Genomic DNA, 22,500 nt, shown 5'->3' with positions numbered 1-22,500 from the left:
CTTAAAGACACTTTGTATGTACAAAACAAGTTTATTTTATAAATACAACTTTATACAGAATTATAATATATATCTATATGCACATGGTGTAGTAAAGAACATGTGAGGTGTACAATTTGTAATCTTGGGTTCTGAAAACACGTAAAAATCATAAGTGATCAATTGATTTGAAAGACAAAAACACATTACACATGAAATCTACACATATCCGTGGCGTCTATCTGACCAGACCCGAGGAGCTTCTAGTGATATCTGGCAACTCTACTTCCCAATTACGACCTGAGACCTTCGCTCGTATTCCCAGGGAGAATAAGGGTGAAAGTTCAGGCTCAGATACCCATACACACACGCTGCTGCTTGAATGAGCAAGCCTACACAGAGTTCGGAATGGTGTTTTATCACAACAGCTATAAGAGAAGTGAACACTACGCGAGTACACCACGACGCCATACGTGCCAGGAACTGTACAGCAAGAAGCTTCCGGGCCCGGCTGTCCTTACGCCGCTATCACACACCAGCACTCACCATGGTGCCGGAGCGCCACTGGTACAAACACTACTGGACAAAATCTTAGTTTAGATGCCTTTGTACATATGGGAGTTGAATGGCAGTTAGACTGAGTTCTAGCCTGGAGTTTGGGAGTTAAAGAGGGAGTGTACATCTGTTATCACAGCAAGCCACAGTGTAGACGGCGGGCAGACGGAGCGCCTCTGGGGCCCTCGCCACGCTGCCCACCTGAGCAAGGCACGGAGCCGGCGGCCAGCGACCCGTCCCCTGGGTGGGGCGGCCACCCCTGGAGGTCCCATGGGCCAGGGCGGCACCATGGGAAGGCCATGCTCCAACAATGCCCTGGGCGGCGCACCAGCACCGCCCTCACAGCCACAGCACTCCGGCGCCACCGGCGCGAACGTCGCCGTCACAGCAACGGCCGGAGGGCACGGACTGAGGCTGGCAGACCTGACCCTGGCGCCTCATGGCAGTGTGGACCCGTCATGGGAGCTGCAGGTTAGGTCGGGTCGGGCGGGTCGGGTTGACCAGGAGGGTCGGGAGGGCGGTTACTCGTAACTCTGTTCCAGGTACTCTTCGCTCTTGATGCTGACGGAGAGGTTGTGCGCCTCCCGACTCAGGTCCTGCACCTGTGTGGTCTCCATGGGCGCGGGCGGGGGCGCGTGGTACTGGTGGTGCAGGGACGACATGGACAGGTCGGTGGGGCCCTCCTCCTCCTCCATGGGCGCGGGCTGGACGGGCGTGGGGGCGTCCTTGGTGCGCGGCGACTGCAGGGGCGTGGTGCGCAGCATGCTGATGTTCTTGATGCTCTTCAGCTCGGAGGGATTGCGCAGGAACTGGTAGCAGTGGCGCTCGCCTTGCACCTTCCGCAGGATGTTGACGCGGTAGTAGTACCTGAGGGCGCGGGACATCTTGTCGTAGTTCATGCTCAGGTGGTTCTTCTGGATGCCCCAGAGGCGGGCCAGGCCGGGCGGGTCCACGATCTTGAACACGCCCGTCTCGCGGTTCTTCCACGCGATGTAGCGCGAGTACCGCTGCTGAGAGTCGTTCAGCAGCTGCTGCAGGAAGTCCCACAGCAGCCGCCCGTTCGTGCCGGTCTCCACGGGCTCCTCGTTGGTCTGGCCTCCCTGCGGCTGCTGCGGCTGCGGGTGCGACTGGGGCTGGTGCTGCGAGTGCTGCTGGTGCTGAGAATGTTGCTGGAGAGACTCCTGGTGGGAAGAGACGCTCTGGGCGGCTGCGGCTGCGGCGGCGGCGGCGGCCCGCTGGTAATCACTCAGGTGCTTGAGGGAGGCGAGGGCGTGGGCGGGGAACACCGACATGCCGGCGGCGCTGGTGGGGGGGAGGGGGGACCGCTGGGGGGAGGAGGAGTCCCGCGTGGAGTCCTCGGAGTCCGACTGACTCCCGGAATGTGCTGAGCCTGTGGAGGCGGCCGAGGAGTGGTGGTAGGCCGCGGTGGAGGTGGACGAGGTGGAGGAGGCGGTGTCGGGGTGGCGCGGCGAGCCCCCGCTCTGCTCGGAGGGCGCGGGGCTGAGCGTGACGGAGCCCCCCTGGTGGAGGAAGTGGCTGAAGTTGTGGATGTCGGGGTTCATGATGGACCACGGCTGGACCGGGTTGGGGGTGAGGGGGGACGGCGACAGGAGGGGGTGGTGAGGGGTGATGGGGGACTGCGGCACCTGGGGGGCATCCCGCAGGAGGAACTGCAGTGTGTTGTGCAGGATGTCGCCCGCCCCTGGAGCGCGGTCGGCCAGGTCGGACTTGTTCAGCATACAGAGTGCTTTTCCTGAAGGAGAAACGGGGAGAGTTAAAACACGCTCGCTTTCACAAATCATTCTAGATACCTATCTACGATTTTTTTCCACCAAAATGTAAAGTTCTTATTCATCTCTTATACATATACTCTCATGTTAAAACAATACAACTGACGTAACGAACTGAACAAGACACTAATTGAAAAAAAAACATATCAACCACAAAAACGCAAAAGAAAAACAAAGTAACTTACCATTCATGCAGAATTTGGACAGGTCGATGGTGGGCAGTTCGAATTCTCTCTCGAACCACCTCAGGAAAGCGGCCACGTCCTCGCGCGACCACATACGAGGGTCGGCTGCTGTAGGAAGGAAGAAAGGGCTGTTATTTCACGGGTTTTTTTTCCACTGCTATTTCGCTGTTATTTCACTGCTCGGTGCTTAGGTATTAGTGGGTTGTATGTGCTTGTGCTTGTGCTTGTGTGTGTGTGTGTGTGTGTGTGTGTGTGTGTGTGTGTGTGTGTGTGTGTGTGTGTGTGTGTGTGTGTGTGTGTGTGTGTGTGTGTGTGTGTGTGTTCACTAAACACAAAACAGACATCCCAGCTTAGTCCTAGTATTACATCCTTTCAAAATCATCAAACTCTATGAATGGATACAGAAATCGAAAATAACTAAGTCCACATTCTGAATTTAAAAAGGAAAACCAACTCGCATTCGGAGGGGGAACTTGTTCATTTTTTGGATTACACTCTCTTCATTTGACACTACAGAACCGCTGAGACACACGGGGCTCACACTGTCTTGTCGCGTTAAAGTCGCCGAAGTCAATTAAATTCACTCCACAGTTTTAAATCAAATTGAATTCACTGACATAACTAGAACAAATGAACCTGTTTTTTTTTTCACTTTCGATTCACTGCAGAAGTTCACTAAAGCACAAGTCCACAAACTGAACACGAACATAAAAGGAATCACGAGTTCACTGAAGGCAGAGTCGACGAGGCACACGGTTATTCACTAAGTTCACAAACGCGCGTAACACAAGTTTTCGTAATCCTCAAAATCCAAAAAATAAGAACAAGTCCCGCCACTCGAGAGCGAAGTAACGAAGGAAAATCCTCAAGCCACTCACCGAGGTGTGTGGGCATCTGGTTCTTCACGTCAAGCATCGGGGAAGATGGCGACGCAGACTGCGGCAGAGACAGTGGGTACCGCCAGAGCAGGTCGGGACTGAACGGCAACGCCATTCCCACCCGGTTTATATCTGGAGTCAAGTTCAGCGGTGGCACCTTCATACTCTACAGAAAACGGCGCCTTGTCACCTGGAAATGGAAGAAAACGGAGATCAGACAGAGAACGGGAAGGTAATTGTGGGAAAAGGTAATTATCATGGGGTGGGGGGGTGGGAGGGTAAGACCCTTGGTTACGGGTCACTACGCAAGTTCACACACACAAGAAAATGGTATTAGTACGGATGTATAAATAATCACATCCCTCACCGCCACAGGTCCACCTTCGTCTGGAAACAAACTGTACAGCAACCCGGTAAAGTGAGCGGAGCGTATTCCAAAGCGGAAGACGCGGGGCGCGGCAGGGGCGGCGCTCGGCCCCGGCCAGGGTTACGACACTAGGGGTCACAGCGAGGAAGCCGGGTCGGCGGATCGTCGCCTTAATGACATTTGGTCACCCTCGTGGGAACCTTCACGACCACTTGCTGGTTCCGCCTTGACGCACTTCGACGTCGACCCGGCTTCCCGGTGCATTCGCGGAGCTCCCCCTGCGACGAGCGAGGGCGGTCCCTCGACGCCCCTTCCCCTACGCAGTCCCCTGACATTGCGTTTAATCTTTCTGTAGTTTCCAACAGATGACAGCTGTGGCCGGTAACCTAATTCCACAGGAAATCAATGAATAAAACAGGTGGGACTGGTTAGACAGGGCTCTGAGTGGTGACATTACTCCACTCACGCTGCAGTGCTGACTGCTGCGTCACCACCTGGCGAGCAAAGGCGCTCATCTTACAGGCAAATTCATTAACTTCTTAACTTTGCGTTACTTGTTTCAATCATAACATAAGCAGATCCAACTCCCTCACGATACTGTCTTACGTAGGATCGACCGAAGAGGGTGTCCTCTGCGACTCATTCACATACGTTGCGAGGATTTATCGCTTGCGCCGCGGGGACGTCCATCCCTTCATTGGATTTTGTACATTCCACCGAGCATCTTTCAACATCACGTTTGTAGCGAATAAGAAGGCAGGATGTTCTTAAATACTTGCTAAACAGGGGAATTTTCCAGCTTAATGGTTACCAATGACAGTGAACACAAGTCCGAAATTCAAACATATGCACATGACTGCCGTTTCACCATTTCTTTCCGCCATGTGATCGAAAATTCTAGTTTAGCGAAGTTTCCCCTCCGCTGAAACGGAAAAGAATCTATTTCACGCATCCTTAATCAACGGATCGAGATCACGGCTTGCGAGGGGGGTGGGGGGAGACGGGAGGAAGAGGAGGAGAAAGGGAAGGGAGGAGGAGCTAGAGGAGGAGCGACAGAGGGAAGGAGGGAGGGAGGTGGAGGCATCCGTATACAGAGTTGTTAGACTGCGGTGAAATGCGCAGGAAAGGATGTCACAACAAACGTGGCCGGATGAGGAGATGGCGGAGGGGTGGAGGGAGGGGAGGAGGAGGGAGGGAGGGAGGGAGGGAGGGAGGGAGGGAGGGAGGGAGGGAGGGAAAGGAAGGAGGATGTCGGTGAAGCGAAGGAGGGACTCTATCAGCTAAGGCGGTGGGAAGGCCTCCTCAGCCGTTGTAGAAAAAGGTAATCGGATGAAAGAGAAACGAGATTAGGAAGAGGAGAAAAGAAAGGTTGAGAAAGAGGAGGACGAGGAGGAGGAAGATATGGAACAAGGATAAAGAGGAAGAGGTGGAACAAGGATAAAGAGGAAGAGGTGGAACAAGAGGAAAAGAGGAAGAGAAGGAGTTTGAACAAGAGGAGGAAGAGGAGGAGTTGGAGAAAGAGGAGGTAGAGGAGGAGGAGGAGGTGGAACAAGAGGAGAAGAAGGAGGGAGGTCACAACGCCCGAGTGACTCACTTCCTTCCATTCACCCTGGGAGGAACTCGGAGATCCGTCGGCGAGAAACCTTCGGGCCTTCTTATCGGGGGGAAAGATCCGAGATAAGACCATGATAAGAGAGGGACGCCGTTTCCTGCTTGATCTAGGCGGACGGATGGGAAAGGCGAAGGAGGAGGGGAAGGAGGTATGGGGAGGGGGAGGGGGAGGGAAGCGAAAGGAGAAGGAGGTGGGATGGGGAGGGGGAGGGAAAGGAGGAGAGATAGGGAGGGATGGGGATGGGGATGGGGAGGGGGAGGGGGGAGGGGGAGGGGGAGGGGGAGGGAAGAGGGAAGGGAAGGAAAGGTTAACCGAGCGAAGGGAAACGAGACGCAGTTAACGATTTTCTTCAAGATTCCTCGACGATAATGAACTTACGGTCGAGTCGGAAGAAAATCAAGCGAGCATCAACTCTGGCACTTTAATGGCGGTATTATCTACGAGAGGAGGAGGAGGAAAAAAAAAAGAGAGGGAGCGAGTTAGAAGGGAGGCAGGAAGGGTGGAGGGAGGAGGGAGGAGGGAGGGGGAAGGAGGAGATGGAGAAGGAGGAGGAGGAGGATGCCGATGGGAGAACAAAGACCGTTTCCTGTCTCTCTCTCTCTCTCTCTCTCTCTCTATCCATCCTCGAGCGTCGACAACGAAACGGGTGAAACGACTCGCAGTATATAAAATATTTTGCAGTTCCTAACACGTTCCCTCTTCTTATCCTTTAACTTCTTTGAGAAATATTCATGACGAGGCGGAAGCGGTAAAAAAAAAAGAGATAGCGCGAAGAAACAAGAGAAAATTCGATAAAGAAGGATGAAGGGAAACGAAGAGAGAGATGAAACGTGAAGAGCAAACAAGGCAACTGCATTCGAGGAAATCTGAAAATCTTGCCACATCTCTATCTCTGCGTATCTATTTTTTGTTTTTCCCTTTCTCTATCTATCTCTCCTTCTTTTTTTAAATTTTATTCAGAAGCGTCACGTTATTCACCCGACCGATAACTTCACGCTGATAATCACGCATCCCCCCACCCCCAATCCACCTTCTATCACCCCCTCTCCCCCACCTCCACCCCTACACGAAGGTAAGCTCCCCTCCTCTCCTTCCCTCCCCCCCCCAACCCCCTCCACCCTTATTACAACAGCCTAGAACGAGAATCAAAGGACAAATATTGCGTGAATCGACAGGCTGATAAATAAATGTGGCAACCACGTGATTCCCGTTTTCTTTGTGGTATAGGGAACTCTACTATTTTTTCATGTAAAGGGCAGATATTTTGAGAATCTATGACGTGTTTATCTATCGTCAGCGTTATTTTTTAATCATTATTATTTAAGAATTGGGAATTTTTATAGTCACGATTTGATGCCGAGATGGAATGGCGATAGTACTGTAAAAAATATATATATCCGATAAGGTGAAATTCAATATCAAAATCGCTTCTATTTTGATAAGACTTCATCCGCCTTTATATCTAAGTCTGTGAGTAATGATATTACAGAAATTACTGCTCCTCTCCCCCCCCCCTCCCCCCCTTGTTCGCCCGCGCGCCAAGCCTACCCAAACCTCTTTGACAAACACACACACACACACACACACACACACACACACAAAACTCCCCACTCCCATCCCCCCCCCGCGCCCCGCCTCCTTTCCTACAATTCCACCTCCTGCCTCTCTCCCCCCCTCCCCTCTTTTACCCCCCCCCCCAAACACCACCAGCTCGTCAGCACTGCCCCAGGCCCGGATGCTGAGGACCCCCCTCACCTCCCGCCCAAAACCACGCAGGAGATGGAACACTCCCTCATCCCCCCCCCCACCCACCCTCCCTGCCCCATCCTCACCCCTACCTCTCCTTTCTCCTCCTCCTTCTCCCCCTACCCCTACTCCCCCCCCCCCACTTCCACATCCCTGTCTCCCTCTACCTTCATTTTCTCTCTTTTTTCTCTCTCTCTCTTGGTCTTTCTCTTTTCTTCCATGCCCCTTTTTTTCTTTCTTTCCAGAAGTATCTTGTATCTTTTTTTTTCCTTTTTTTCCCCTTTTCTCGTTTCTTTCTCCCTCGAATCATTTATCGAAATTAAATAAAGTCACGATACCCCAACTTATCAAACCTTCCCACCTTCTAAAAATACACCAAAAATAAAAATAAAGAAAATAAAAAATACAGGAAAAAAGGACCCATAACAGCCTAATTAAAATAAGAGACGAGAGCGATCGCTATGGGACGACCTCTGAGACGAAGCGTGAGTGGAAAAAAGAGAGGAATGCGTAGGTCAGCTCTCTCATTATCACCCTGGACACTTCATGCCCAGAAAAACATGCGAATCTCCCCCCGTACCCTCCAGACACACGGCCATACGGGCCATTAAAGCACGGGACTGCTATGCCATTTGGAGCCTTAACGACTCGTCTTACCTGCGGCCAAGGTGTAGGTATGTAAGAGAATAATGACGCACATCCGGTCTCTACCAATCTCAATCTCATCTCCTGCCACCTGAGCACAAAGGCCCCATCCCCGCCGACAAACACCGCGGGGAAATGACCCTTACGACGCGAGACAATAGGGGTCAGAATCAATTTAATCCCGTCGGGGTTTCGAAGCCTCGCCGACCCTCGCCCAATACCCCGAAGATGACAAGTCCGGTAGGGCATATACCCAGGCGAGCCTCCGCCGCGACTTTCGCCTCTACGGACACCTGCTCGAAGAGCGACGCGCACCCAAGGCTTCGGGAACCACCTGAGACCTTCCCCAGCACAAAAGGAAGGGTGGAAAAGGCTTGAAGGAAGAGGGTGCACCGCGGGGCATAGGAGGAGGAGGAGGAGGAGGGGGAGGAGGGAAGAGGAGGAGAGGATGTCTGGGTTGGGGTCGGGAGAGGGGGGAGGATGGAAGGAGAGGGAGAGAGAGGGGGGGGGGGGGCAAGGGGCTTCAGGGGACGGGGGGATGGGGGCGACAGGTGAACTGGGTGTGGGAAAACTTGTGAGACCGTGAGGTGAACTTCGCCCTGGTCATTGTCGCTTGGGAGGGCCGGGGCGAGGGCAATTAAAGGCGTAATTAGGCCAGTTATTTTTCAGGCGCCTAGTCAAGCGTAAGAAGTTTACCGTGATTTCGATTTCGTGAGAGAAGAGAAAGTGTAATGTACGTATGCAAACATCAAGAAAAAAGAGAAGGGAAACGGTTGGAGGGAAATATATGTGTGAGAGAGAGAGAGAGAGAGAGAGAGAGAGAGAGAGAGAGAGAGAGAGAGAGAGAGAGAGAGAGAGAGAGAGAGAGAGAGAGAGAGAGAGAGAGAAATCCCACATATAGACACACACACACACGCACACGAGGGGGGAGAAGATGCCTCTCCATATGACCGTTGGGTCGAGCTGTTGCCACTCCGGGTATGTCGACCGGAATACATAAACGACAGAAGAAACAAACGACAAACAAGTCTACATAAATCCCCAATTCAGACTCGTACTAACCAATCTTCAGAAACCCAATAAACAAAAAAACAACCGAAGAACCGAGAAAAGAACGAAAAAGGGAGAAGAAGAGGGAAAAAAACGCGCGAAGAGGCAGAGAGATCCCGACGCCGCTCCCTCGCTCCCAAGGCAGACAGACGGCGCTATAGACGGGTGTCCCGCTCTCCCTCCCGGTCCGAAAAGAGCCAGATAACAGTTAGAAAAGAATCCGAACATGTATTGAGGAGTTGGGTAGCATGTGAGTCACGGAGACCGTAACCCGAGCCTTTCTGACCCGCACGGTACGCTGAGCCACATCCGGGGCTCTGTTTCATACCACCACTTGTTGAGGGGCCGGCCAGGGAGGGGGGAGGGTGGGAGGGAGGGAAGGAAGGAGGGAGGAGGGTGGGGGAGGGACGAGCGAAGAACGCGTGAGAGAGAGAGGGAGATGGGGGAGGGAGGGGAAGGAAGGTGGGTGGGAAAGGGAGAATTGAGGAGGGACAAGGATGAGAGGGTGTTCGTGAGAGAGAGAGAGAGAGAGAGAGAGAGAGAGAGAGAGAGAGAGAGAGAGAGAGAGAGAGAGAGAGAGAGAGAGAGAGAGAAAGAGAGAGAGAGAAGAAACACTAGAAAGAGAGGGGAGGCAAATTGAGGGGAAACATAACGGAATATGATGTTCTCCTGTTATTCCCACAACGCACCGTCAAGGGGGTGAGGGAGTGAGGGGAGGAAAGTCATCGAAAGTATTGGAGGAGAGGAATGAGGAGAGGACGAAGGGAGAGAGACGTGATGAGGAGGGGAAAGAGAAGGGGTGAGCTGAAAGAGATGAAGAGAGAGAGAGAGAGAAGAGAGAGCGATGAAGAGGGGGAAAAGAGAACGAGGGATTGTTAATTTCGACTCTACGATTCGCATTAAATACTCGAGGGAAGGGAAAAAGTGAAAGGGGAAAAGAGTGAGGGGAAAAGGACGAGTTGATAGTATGTGTGTGTGAGGCAAGGGGGTGGAGTATGCACGAGGGGAGTCTGTCCTTCTCCCCCCCCCACCCCACCCTCCGCAATCGCCACCCACTCTCCCCTCACAGCATGTCACCGAGGAGAGACTGTACTTAAGAGTCATTTGACCGATGATACAGACACAGACACACAGACAGACAGACACGGCAAGAGATGCGAACGGGAGAACGGGAGGAGAGGACGGAAGGCGCTGGCTTAGCAGGGCGGCAGGGCGGTGTGGTGAGTGATGAGGGGAGAAACATATGGATCAGAGGGGACTCTCGCCGCCCCTCTACACCCGAGGGGACAAGGTGGTTGTTTGTGCTCAGTCCTATGGGGGGGAGGAGGGGGAGGGGAGATAGGGGGAGAGTCGGCGGGAGGGGGGGGGGGGAAGAGGACCGACGCGGTTCTCGACTCGAGGCAGCATCCCCATCATCCCCATTCGAAGAAGAAAAAGAAGAATAAGAATCACAACAACAACAACGACCAAAATCGAGACGTTGTTGAGCATCCTTTCCATCCCGCGGTGGCTGTCGACCCCATGCAACTCCTCCAACCACCGGATACGCCCACACCCTGTGTAAACGGTCTCTCCCACCCCCGCCCACTCTCGCCCTCGCCGCCCAAGTGCCAGGTCCGCGTCCATCGCCCACGGGTTTGTTGTGAGAGAACTTCCCCTCTGCGTAATCCTCCTCGTTCTCCCCTTCCTTTCCCTCTCCCTTCCTTTCACTCCCTCTCTTTCCCTTCCTTGTCTTTCCCTCACCCCTTCCTCCCTTTCCCCCATCCCTCCTTTCTTTCCCCCATCCCTCCCCCATCCCTCCCCCTTCCTCCTCCTCCTTTCCCTTCCTTTCCCTTCCTCAGCCTCTCCTCAAGTGAGTTTTCCCGCCATTGGTCACCGTTAAAAGCACACACACTCATTAGCGGCCTCCTCGAGAAACGGCTGGAGGTCCGCCCCCGTCTTCTTCCCTTATTCTTACAGTCATTTCCGCATTTGGCCTTCTTTAGCCTTGAATGGCCCGGGTGAGGGGGGGAGGGAGGAAGGAGGAGGAGGAGGAAGGAGCGGGGAAGGGGGGGAGGAGCGAATGGGAGACGGGAGGAGGAGGAGGAAGGATGGTGGAAGCGAATGGAAGACGGGAGGAGGAGGTAAAGGAGGAAGAGGTGGTGGAGGTGGTTGAAAAGGAGGAAGAGGAGGAGGAGTAGGATGGGGAGGAGAAATCACAACCTGTTGCATGCGTTAGATCTTCAGAATATACGTTTATACATATATATTTTTAATTATTTTTTAAAAATCTCGCTTCGTAGTAATACTTGAATTCACGAAATGATTCCCCCCCCCCCCCCCAAACGAGAGATGGAATAAAGAGAGAGGAGGCGAAAAGACGGAGGAGGGGGAGGAGGAGGAGGAAGCGGCGAAGGAGAAAGAGGAGGAGCAGGAAGCAGGAGGGATGGGAGGAGCAATAAAGGAAAGTAATGACCACTCTGGACACCTCGCGGAACTGGAGAGACAAATGAACATCGGACAAACGACACACTTTTCGAATCCGATCCTCTTCCTAAGTGGGTTTTGATCCTCCAACCTCTATACTTTAGATGAATGACAGGAATGTTACAAACGCCTCATTCGAATAGATTTTTCCAAAGAGAGATACGAGAATATAACGAAACAAAAAACAAAAGATAGGAAAAAGAAAGGGAGGATGAAAGCCATAAAATCAAAACCCGCCAACGAGGAGAAACACCAAGCCCCCCCCCCCCCCCCCCCCCAAAAAAAAAAGGCAAGAGAAAAAAGAGAAAGGAGAGAGAGAGTGACCAAAAAAAAAAAAAAAAAAAAAAAAAGGAAGAGAGAAAGAGGAAGCGGCAGCTAGAGAAAACCGTCTTCCGGAAATGGCCGTTGAAAACTTACACCACAGCCTAACTTTGACACCTACACCGCCTCGGTCACTCTATTGTTAGAACCTTCAGGGGTGACCCTAAACTCTCAGTGCTATATGCAAAGTGATGAAATGTTGTTTTTTTTACATACATACAAGGTATCCATTGTTTGAAATTTTATTTAATATCGTGGTTTAAAAGTTAGTTTAAATATGTAAAAAAAAAACTATGAATAAACTAATGAAAATATATCTATGAATAATATCTATGAATAAATAAAACTTCGTAGATTTAAATGACACGACATTTTCAATAAGTAGTAAATAAAAACAATAATAAAACAAGGTAAAATATTACTAACAGGACACCGAAAGTGGCGCCATCTGTCCGCAGACTTTATCGATCCCACATTGTATCAATTGCCATTCCATCTTCATATAAATATTACACACGGACATAAGGACAACAGCGCTAACTATTCCCACTCTTGAATGCTCTCCTCTTTGATGCTATGTTACGTTTAATTAGTTATTTTCTTCGTTAATATGTACACTTCTGACATGCCTTTCGCACCTGTCCTAACGCACCTGTCCTTACAACTTGGTGGAGGGGGGGGGGGGGAAGTGGAGTAAGGGGGGGAGGAAGCATCTCAAACACTCACTAAACTTTTGGAAAATAAAGTCATCTTTAGGGACAATTTAAGACGAATGACTCGCACTACTAACACTGTTGTCTTCCTTTGCAAAGAGATTACAAAAAAACCCATCGATATACCTCGCTCTCACTCAACATATGGAACGCAAGATGACATTATATAAAAAAAAAATATACATATCCATATTCAAAAACCTTCGAATAAACCCACGCGAAACAAATATCAATTTAACATACGACAAACTCCTCAAAGACTTGGGAAAGATACTATGGCCGGGATCACAAAGCCATAATAAGTATGATGTACCTCCACGTACCAGAAATGAATCGAATATGCACAGGAGTGTGACCAACAGCTGATGTGGTTCTGATGAAGCAGTGGAATGGGATATATATTCCTTATCGCTACCTAACATTTCTCTTATCTCTAGCAGGAAATGGAGACACACTCTTATCGGCCGAGTGACATTTGCCTTTTTATCGATAATTCCATAGTCCGTGTTCAGACAAGCATCTACGTGTCATTCTGGAGAAATGCCTATCAATGTATGAGAGCGGGGTGGGGGGGGGGGGCAAGACAAATAAATACAGTGTGAATAATAATACAAAGGGAAGAAAAAAAAAATACATTGTCGAAATTGAGATAAAAAAAAAACATTTATAACATAACTTTCCATTACGCACGTCTCTCTCTCTCTCTCTCTCTCACACACATACACACACAAAATAACAGATTTTTTTCCCCGTCACGGCAGAGGGACTATATCCTACACCACACACAATTTTCGAACAATACACCGGAAATTACTGCTACCCATCGCCAACAGCCGCTTCATCGCCAGCCCGATAAGTCTTATCTGTGGCCTTCGAAGCTCCTGATTGCTCTTATCACAACCGTAGGGGGTGAGGGGAAGGGGGGGGGGGAGAGTGTTTAAAGAGAGAGAGAGAGAGAGAGAGAGAGAGAGAGAGAGAGCGAGAGAGAGAGCGAGAGCGAGAGCGAGAGCGAGAGCGAGAGAGAGAGAGAGAGAGAGAGAGAGAGAGAGAGAGAGAGAGAGAGAGAGAGAGAGAGAGAGAGAGAGAGAGAGAGGAGGAAAGAAAAGAACACGAAGGGAAATTTTAAAGAAATGGAAGAAATAATGATATATCCTTTCACGATGGACACAAAACTCGTACGTAGACTATAAACATTTCTTCGTCTTCTTCTTTGTGCTGACACGCTTATCACAAACATTTTTTTTTTTTTTGTGGTGAAATATAAAGCACGGATATATTCTTAAAACAATTATTACGGTTTATGTTCTCCACACGTTATCACATTTTCCTCCTGTTTCCTCTTCTTCCAGTGTTACTGTTTACTTCACTACACTCGCTGTTTGTAAATCCTTGGGAAGCACAGTAGTTTACATTGTTCACACTTCACTGTCTTCATGAGTTATTTGTTTCCACAAGTTCAGCAAATATCACAGAGTCAGAACCATACGCTGTGTATTTTCCATCAGACTTCGGATAAAAATCTTCGCGTCACAAATTCAACAAAAATTAAGACTTAATAGAGAAAACCAAAAAAAAAAAAAAAAAAAAAATCTATATATACCCAGACTGTAACAATATGATCATCTTACACTAGCATAGATATTTAGAATCTTAAAAAAAAAGAATATGTATATAATACGACCTTACTTACAAACGACTAACAACAAACACCTGTTCGGCACAAACGCAACACACTCCAACACACACCTCAGAGAGCGGCTAGAAAGGCTGCCTGTAGCTATGAGGGTACAACGCAGACTGAGCCATGAGGCGGATGAGGGGCAGAATGAGCCTTCCTGAGGGGAGCGCGGGGCGTGCCGCCGCTCGCCACCCGCTCCGACTATTTCCGCTTTGATCTCTCTTCTCTTTCCTTATTTTTGTTCGTTCTTTTCGCCAAAGGGTAGGCAGGGTTATGTGTGTGATATAGGAGTCTTTGTTGTGATTGTTCGTGTTTTGTGTTCTGATTTACGGCAATTTTATCTTTACTTCCCGCCTCTCGGCGATGCTGCCATCGTACTAATATCATTAATCATACTTCCATATAAATAAATGCGACTCCCATAATGACTATTTCACTCGGCTCAGCACAGTATCAGGCCATACTAACAGAGACGAAATGAAAAAACCCACGTAGAGGAAATGGTAGAAAATCCCGATAAAGACAGAGATGCAGGAGAGATACACAAGATGAGTTCTTCCGCCCGACTGTACGATGCTGTCACCCAAGACTGCCCCCGCGCCCGCTGCCTGGCGCACGACGTGACTTCCAGGTTGGTAGCATGTACAAAAACGTGGTCACTGATTTTGTTTCTTAGTTTCTACTTGTTTCTAAGGGTTCTCTGCTTGCATAGAAGTGACGTCAGTAGGAAATCTACCACCAAGCTGTCTTCCAGACGAATTAAACATAGAAACAACCATCGAAGGTATACACTCGCTAACATATTTTATTATCATCTCTATTTCAAAGACAATCCGTATTAAAAAAAAAACAAAATATAAATAATGCTTAAACTCCCCACCGAAGTTAACCAATAAACGAAAAAAAGGTAAACAAAAGTAGAAAAGAAATCCGAGCGTAGGAGACTTTTACTCCGCACGGCGAGAGAAATTGACAACAACGACAACAACGCGAAGCGAGAGAGAGAGAGAGAGAGAGAGAGAAGGTCGTATCAGCTGCCTCCTCCTCCTCCTCCTCCTCCTCTTGCTTCTCTTTTAGTTTATTTCTTTGTTCTCTTATTCCCTCTTTTGGTGTCTTTTTTTGAGGGGTTCTTTTTTGTTTGTTATGTTTAGTCCCGAGTCGATACCGTGTCTTTTGAAGATTATTATGATCGTTTTATTTCTCTCTCTGTCTCTCTCTCTCTCTCTCTCGTTGGTTAAGAAGGCTGGTAGATGCAGTAGAATGAACACTTCCTGGGTTCATATACGTATTTCTCTCTCTCTCTCTCTCTCTCTCTCTCTCTCTCTCTCTCTCTCTCTCGCTCTCTCTCTTTCTCTCTCCGTCTCTCTCTCTCTCTCTCTTTCTCTCTCTCTCTCTCTCTCTCTCCCTCTCTCTCTCTCTCTCCCTCTCTCTCCCTCTCTCTCTCTCTCTCTCTCTCTCTCTCTCTCTCTCTCTCTCTCTCTCTCTCTCTCTCTCTCTCTCTCGCCTGAATGAAAAGTCTGTTTCTCTCTCCTTCTCATTCATATCTAGAGTAAGTCTCCTTCGAACTAACTAATTATTCCAGACCACAAAGAGGCCATTCAGAAGTGAGGAAAAAGACATGAATTACAAACAAAACGTGCAAATAAGGAGCGAGCCATCTTGTTTCATTCACAAAGTAATAAAGAGAATGACGATAATGGTGATGACGACGAAAGCAAAAAAAAAAAAAAAAAAAAAAAAAAAAAAAGAAATTTTCATTATTATTACTAGTATTATATTGCTGGTGATAGTAATGATGATTATAGGGATGATACTGGCCATGATGATGATGGTAATTACACCAATAACAATAACAACAATAATAATAATGATGGTAATAATGATAATAAGTGCAAATGATAATGACAATATACTGCTGGGAATATAATAACAAAAAAGGTAATAGTAATAACAACAGTAGTAGTAGTAATTATAAAAATAATGATAAAAATAACAATTTTATCAACAACCACAAAATAATAAACCTTTCAACCAAACCGGCGTAACCCACACCCTCCATTTAAAAATACAAAAAACAAAACAAAAACACAAACAAAAAAACAACAAATTCTGACAAGTGAAAAACACAAAGCGTGCCAAAATGTCTCCCTTTAGACGAACGCGAGAAAAGCAACTTTCCTCTTTTACTTCTGGTTCCGGGTGGCTACATGATGGGGGGGGGGGGTAATGGGAGGGAAGGGAGGGAGGGGTAATGGGAAGAAGGGAGGGAGGGGAAGGTTTGATGGGGGGGAAGGGAGGGAGGGAGGGAGGGAGGGAGGGTGTAATGGGCACTTTTCTCTGGTCTTTTCCCTCTTTTTATGGAATATATGTCATTATTTGTATCGTGTTTTTTCTGTATTCTTGTCTTTCCTCCTTTGCCTTAGGAAACTCATTTATTTAATTAACCTCGATTTGATGACTGTTGTTGACTATCGCCACTGAAAATTAGCATACATAAAAATAGAAACATCAAATGGCGGTCACTATGATGATCATCAAAGAAATTTCAAATTATTGCTCAGGTTATAGGAGACAAGGTAAAGTAAAGTGGTTTCACGTAGAAAACACCTTAAGAAGCCACAGGAATTTGTGAAGTACGGATGCTCTTGTAAGGCACAAGTCGTAACGAAAGATTTGTGTGTATGTGCACGTGTGTAGGTGGATTTGTTTGTTTGCGTGTGAGTTTCTTTGTAGTGTATTCCCTTGTTTGCGTTGTTTGTTTACATGTGTATGTTATTTTTTATGTAATTATGTATTCCTTTTAAATGCATTTTTGTTTGATGTATCTGTGTGTTTGTTTTAAAAGTATTCTTGTTTGATATATGTTTGCTTCTTCCCATGTATTTGTTTCAGTGTGCTTTTGCGTGTATTAATATGAACATATCTGTTTACGTGTGATACTATAATCGTGTCCATTCGCGCGTGTACATTCACTAGCGTGTGCGTGTAGTGCGCGCGTCTACAGGTGAGCGAGCAAGTGTGCGTGGATGCTTACGTGCCTGTTTGTGAGTATTTGGTCGGAATTTGTACGTTCTCTATCTCCGTCACCTTTATGAAGTACCTCGGTTCGCATGAGGATGGCTACTGTCTGCCCTTCGTGTCAGTTTTCAATACGCAGGGAGAGAGTCACGTGTTTCGAAGCAGCTTCAGCATTTCCGTTCTCTGACTTCAGCAAAATTGGTAAACCTTCAATGGCTGTTGATGTATATAAAGGCATATAGACTCATATACCTTTATGTTTATATATCTATCTGTCTATATGTATATCTATCTGTCTATATGTATATCTATCTGTCTATATGTATATCTATCTGTCTATATGTATATCTATCTGTCTATATGTATATCTATCTGTCTATATGTATATCTATCTGTCTATATGTATATCTATCTGTCTATATGTATATTTATCTGTCTATATGTATATCTATCTGTCTATATGTATATCTATCTGTCTATATGTATATTTATCTGTCTATATGTATATCTATCTGTCTATATGTATATATATCTGTCTATATGTATATCTATCTGTCTATATGTATATCTATCTGTCTATATGTATATCTATCTGTCTATATGTATATCTATCTGTCTATATGTATATCTATCTGTCTATATGTATATCTATCTGTCTATATGTATATCTATCTGTCTATATGTATATCTATCTGTCTATATGTATATCTATATGTCTATATGAATATCTATCTGTCTATATGTATATCTATCTGTCTATATGTATATCTATCTGTCTATATGTATATCTATCTGTCTATATGTATATCTATCTAACTATATGTATATCAACCAATCTACCTATATACGTAAATCTATGTATCTCTATATTTACATGTATCTATCTATCTATATATATATATATATCCCACTGACTACAATAGACTAAACAATAATCTAACCTACAAACGTATCAGAAATGAATCGAACTTGACAACCAAAGCAAACCAAAGTCATACACACAAACAAAGGGAAGGGTACTTGACGATTACTCGCGTTGCATAAGAAGCAGATAACAGATTAGTTCACAATCACGTTGCAAACAGGTGGGTCGAGCTCGGCGCCAGGTGGCTCTGCGGAAATGAATGAGTGTCCGAATAACTGAGTTGTCCGAATAGCTGAGCGTCCGAATGCGAATGAATGACTTGCTTGTAGAGACCCAGTTGGAGATTCCGCTAGACGTACACATACGCGCGCACACGCACATCGTCAACCGCATACAGACACACACACACACACACACACACACACACACACACACACACACACACACACCTACACCCCCCCCCCCCACATACACATACACCATAAAAATACATACATGAACCTTTTCTTTTGTACTTCATGAAAACAGGCACCAAATCTAACCATTGTAATAGACCGAGAATGAAAATCCGACTTAAACAGTCATACAGCAAACTGCCTTTGCTGCCGCGTTCGATGGTAAACAAAGTCATACAGGTGTTTGTCCATTACCAGTGTGGAGTGAACACCAAGTGCGTTGGGATATGCTCGTGTGTGTTTTATTTAGTTTTGTTTTTAATTTCTCTTTTCCCTCTTATTTGATTTTTCTTTAATGGGTGCTTTGGAAGTTTTGTATTTTCGTTTATGTCGATGAGTATGTCCATAAGCATTCTCTCTCTCTCTCTCTCTCTCTCTCTCTCTCTCTCTCTCTCTCTCTCTCTCTCTCTCTCTCTCTCTCTCTCTTTCTCTCTCTCTCTCTCTCTCTCTCTCTCTCTCTCTCTCTCTCTCTCTCTCTCTCTCTCTCTCTTTCTCTCTCTCCCTCTCTATATCCTCTCTCTCTCTCTCTCTCTCTCTCTCTCTCTCTCTCTCTCTCTCTCTCTCTCTCAGTCTCTCTTTCTCCCTCTCTATATCTCCCCCCCCCCTCTCTTTCTCTCTCTCTCTCACACACACACACACACATACCTCCTCCTTCCTCTCCCTCTCTCCCTCTCCCTTTCCCTTCCCCGCATCCCCTGCCTTCCCAAACCACGCAAAGTCCCCGCCATATTTTTCCAAATTATCACCTAATCTCTACCCATGAAAGAGATCCACCCACCCGACTCCCCGACCTTGCTATACCGCTTCCTCCTCTACAGCGAAACAGCCAATGCGAACGATCGCCTCGAGAGAAGAGAGCAGAGAGCGAGAGAGAGAGAGAGAGAGAGAGAGAGAGAGAGAGAGAGAGAGAGAGAGAGAGAGAGAGAGAGAGAGAGAGAGAGAGAGAGAGTGAAGGAGTCGAAATTTCAAGTAGGAAAGATAAAAAAGGGAAGGGAAATGGAGTAACTGGTAACCGAGCGTGGGATGCCCGGTCGTCTTCTCTCTTGGTTCCGGGTTGTCACAGCGAGCGGCGTGCGTGCGTGCGTGCGTGCGTGCGTTGCGTGCGTCGGTGGCGAGAAGACGGTCCTTCCTTGTCCCTCTAGAGTGCCGTTTGCTTGTTTTTTTGTTTCATGGTCTCTTGTTCTGCGTTGTTTTTTTGTTTGTTTTTTTGTTTTATTCGGGGTTCGTCGGTGTTGAGGAGAAGGTTCTCTTCCTTGTCCGTTTGTTTGTTTGATTTTGTTTGATATTTGTTAGTTTGTTTGATATTTGTTAGTTTGTTTGATATTTGTTAGTTTGTTTGATATTTGTTAATTTGTTTTTCTTGTATTTGGTTTGTTTGTTTCTTGTTGTTTCTGTTTATTTCTGTTTTCCTTGTATTGTTTTTTTTGTTTCTTGTTGTTTCTGTATATTTCCCTGTTTCTTGTATTTGTTATTTTGTATCTCTGATTCTTGTTTTTCTAGTTTTTTGTATTTATTTTGTTTCGTTGTTTTCTCTTTGTATTTATTTTGTTTCGTTGTTTTCTCTTTGTATGTTTAATATGTATTTGTTTTTCCGTTTGTTTGTCTTTGTTTGAGGTCGTGTTTTATGTTTTATTTGTTTGTTTGATTGGGTATGTATGGGTGCTTGTTTGCTTGTGTTCCAAAGACCTCTTTAGTACGTCATGTGTTTGTCTTTTCGTTTGTTCGTCCGGGGCAGAGTCCTTCCTCGTCCCAACTAGTGTTTTTGTTTGTTTAGTGACGTACCTTGGTACGTTGTGCTTGTTTATTTGTTTATATAAGGGATCTTAGATGTGGAGTTTATTTCTTCGTCTGTCTGTCTCTCTATTGCGTCGTTTTTTTTACTCTATGTTAGCTGTGTTTGGTACAAAGTCTTTGGGTTTTAAAGAAACTGATGTATCATTTATTTGTTTGCTTGTTCGTGTGTTTGTATCGATTATTTTGGTTTATTTTTGGTAAGGTGCCCATCTTTGTTTGTTTGTTTGTTGTTAGGAGGGCCCCGTCAATGTTCTGTAGTATATTGTTTATTTGTTTTCCTTGTTTTTAAGGGAGGGTTCTGGCATGTTGTCTGATCGTTTCCTTGTTAGAAGGGCCCTAGCATGTTGTTTGCCTGTTTCTTTGTTGTTAGAGGGAATCTTCCTTGTCCATGTAGTATGTTGTTTCTCTGTTTCCTTGTTCACATAGTGTGTTGTTTGTTTGTTTGTTTGCTGGTCTTCGGTGATAGAAAGCCTGAGAGAGGAGATGTCTACAGGAAGTTGTTGGTGTCAAGGAGAATGGTAATAACAGTAATTATTTTTATGTTGATACTATTTTAACTATAGTTAGTATGATCATTATTACTGTTATTGTTTTGTTATTGATGTTTCTCATACTACTTCTACTATTATTAACATTGTCAGTTATTGTTATTATTGTTATTGTTTTTATTATCATTAATGCTATTATTATCATCCGTGGTCTTACTATGACAAGTTATTACCTTAATTCTATAAGCATCAGTTAGTATGTTAGTATTAACATTAACGTTACCTCTATCATCACTAATATGACTGTAATTCCCAATACATCCATCACAGCAAATGACATCATCATCAGAAACAACAACAACAACAACAATACTTCCGTCGGAGACACAGAAAAAACAACAACAGTAACAGTCACACCAACAACAGCAATGACAGCATTAATCGGCAGCACCATAACGACTGTTTACAAACACTCCCTCGGGGTCACTGTAGTAATAATGTCAGCTAATGCTCCTGATGGATAATAATGTACAGTTCTCACAAATCGTTGGTACTCGCCTAGTCTGTCTGTCTCTCCTTCTCTGTGTCTGTCTGTCTGTCTGTCTGTCTCTCTCTCCTTCTCTGTGTCTGTCTGTCTGTCTCTATTTCTGTGTGTTTGTTCTTTCTAATCTATCTTTCTCTCTGTTTCTTTTTAAGTGTTTCTTTATCTTTCTCTGTCTCCGTTTCTTTTTTGTATATCTATCTATCTCTCTCTCTCTCTCTCTCTCTCTCTCTCTCTCTCTCTCTCTCTCTCTCTCTCTCTTTCATCTTTCCCCATTCCGTGTGTGTGTGTGTGTGTGTGTGTGTGTGTGTGTGTGTGTGTGTGTGTGTGTGTGTGTGTGTGTGTGTGTGTGCGTTTTCGTAGCGTTGAAATTATCAAGAAAACTTCACATCCGTTCATTAACTAAGTGACATTCGTATCCAATTAAATGTGTATTTTATTAATCGTCGCATCGGTGAGTGGAGGGGAAATGAGGAAGAGATAAAAGGGAAGTGAAATAAATATAAAAATGAGTGGAGAGATAGGAGGAAAACAACAGAAGAGTATGCTAATGAAGAGAGGGAGAGAGAGAGGGAGAGAGAGAGAGAGAGAGAGAGAGAGAGAGAGAGAGAGAGAGAGAGAGAGAGGGAGAGAGAGAGAGAGAGAGAGAGAGAGAGAGAGAGAGAGAGAGAGAGAGAGAGAGAGAGAGAGAGAGAGAGAGGAGAAAGGGAGAAACAGAGAGTTATAGAGAGATATAAATGAAAAGAATGGTAGATAGATGAATATCTATAGATAGGCAGATAGATATGCAGATATATATGCAAATGATAAATAAATAAATAGACAAACAGACAGACAAACATACACACACACACACACACACACACACACACACACACACCTCCTCCTGTCTCTCCCTTCCTCTTTCCTTCCCTCCTTAATTCCCCCTTCTCCTTCCCTCCTTCCATCCTTCCCCTCCCTCTTCCCTTCCCTCCTTCCTTCCTTTCCCTCCCTCTTCCCTTCCCTCCTTCCTTCCTTCCCCTCCCTCTTTCCTTCCCTCCTTCCTTCCTTCCTTCCCCTCCCTTTTTCCTTCCCTCCTCCCTTCCCCTTCCCTCCTTCCTTCCATCCCCTCCCTCTTTCCTTCCCTCCTTCCTTCCTTCCCTCCTTCCTTCCCCTCCCACAACAGTATCAGTATCCTAAAGTATTACGTTCGTGGGTCTCTCTCTCTCGTGTCTCTCTCTCTCCACTCCCTCACTTCCTCCTCGGCCGATTAAGGAGAAGTGGCTTGGCTCGTTCTCTCCTATCATTATTCATCTGCTCCTTTATTTTCGGGATCATTTGCTCATTTTGCGCTTTCCGATGCGAGAGTGTTTTT

The 22,500-nt window shown here is 46.5% G+C and overlaps 2 protein-coding genes across 5 annotated transcripts in view; both read right to left on the bottom strand.

Moving 5' to 3' along the window:
- LOC125045506 (ets DNA-binding protein pokkuri-like) overlaps window positions 1–14,107 on the bottom strand; it is a 14,186-nt gene extending 79 nt beyond the window's left edge. The window contains exons 1-4 of one of the 3 annotated variants that reach the window (XM_047642799.1): window positions 14,054–14,107; window positions 3,388–3,577; window positions 2,510–2,617; window positions 1–2,287 (exon numbers count right to left, since the gene is read on the bottom strand). The exon at window positions 1–2,287 is cut by the window's left edge and continues 79 nt beyond it. In XM_047642799.1, the coding sequence (XP_047498755.1) occupies window positions 1,056–2,287; window positions 2,510–2,617; window positions 3,388–3,550 (1,503 nt within the window). In that variant the 5' untranslated portion in view covers window positions 3,551–3,577; window positions 14,054–14,107 and the 3' untranslated portion in view covers window positions 1–1,055. Of the gene's footprint in view, window positions 2,288–2,509; window positions 2,618–3,387; window positions 3,578–12,630; window positions 12,654–13,997 lie in introns of those variants that run through there. The other 2 variants (XM_047642800.1, XM_047642801.1) reach the window with 2 other exon arrangements.
- The window catches only part of LOC125045508, a 327,557-nt gene that overhangs the window by 127,693 nt on the left and 177,364 nt on the right, over window positions 1–22,500 (bottom strand). The window lies entirely within an intron of this gene.

This window comes from Penaeus chinensis, chromosome 37 (assembly GCF_019202785.1).
Source record: "Penaeus chinensis breed Huanghai No. 1 chromosome 37, ASM1920278v2, whole genome shotgun sequence".
NCBI classification, from domain to species: domain Eukaryota; kingdom Metazoa; phylum Arthropoda; class Malacostraca; order Decapoda; family Penaeidae; genus Penaeus; species Penaeus chinensis.
This window is presented reverse-complemented; position numbering and strand designations above follow the sequence as displayed.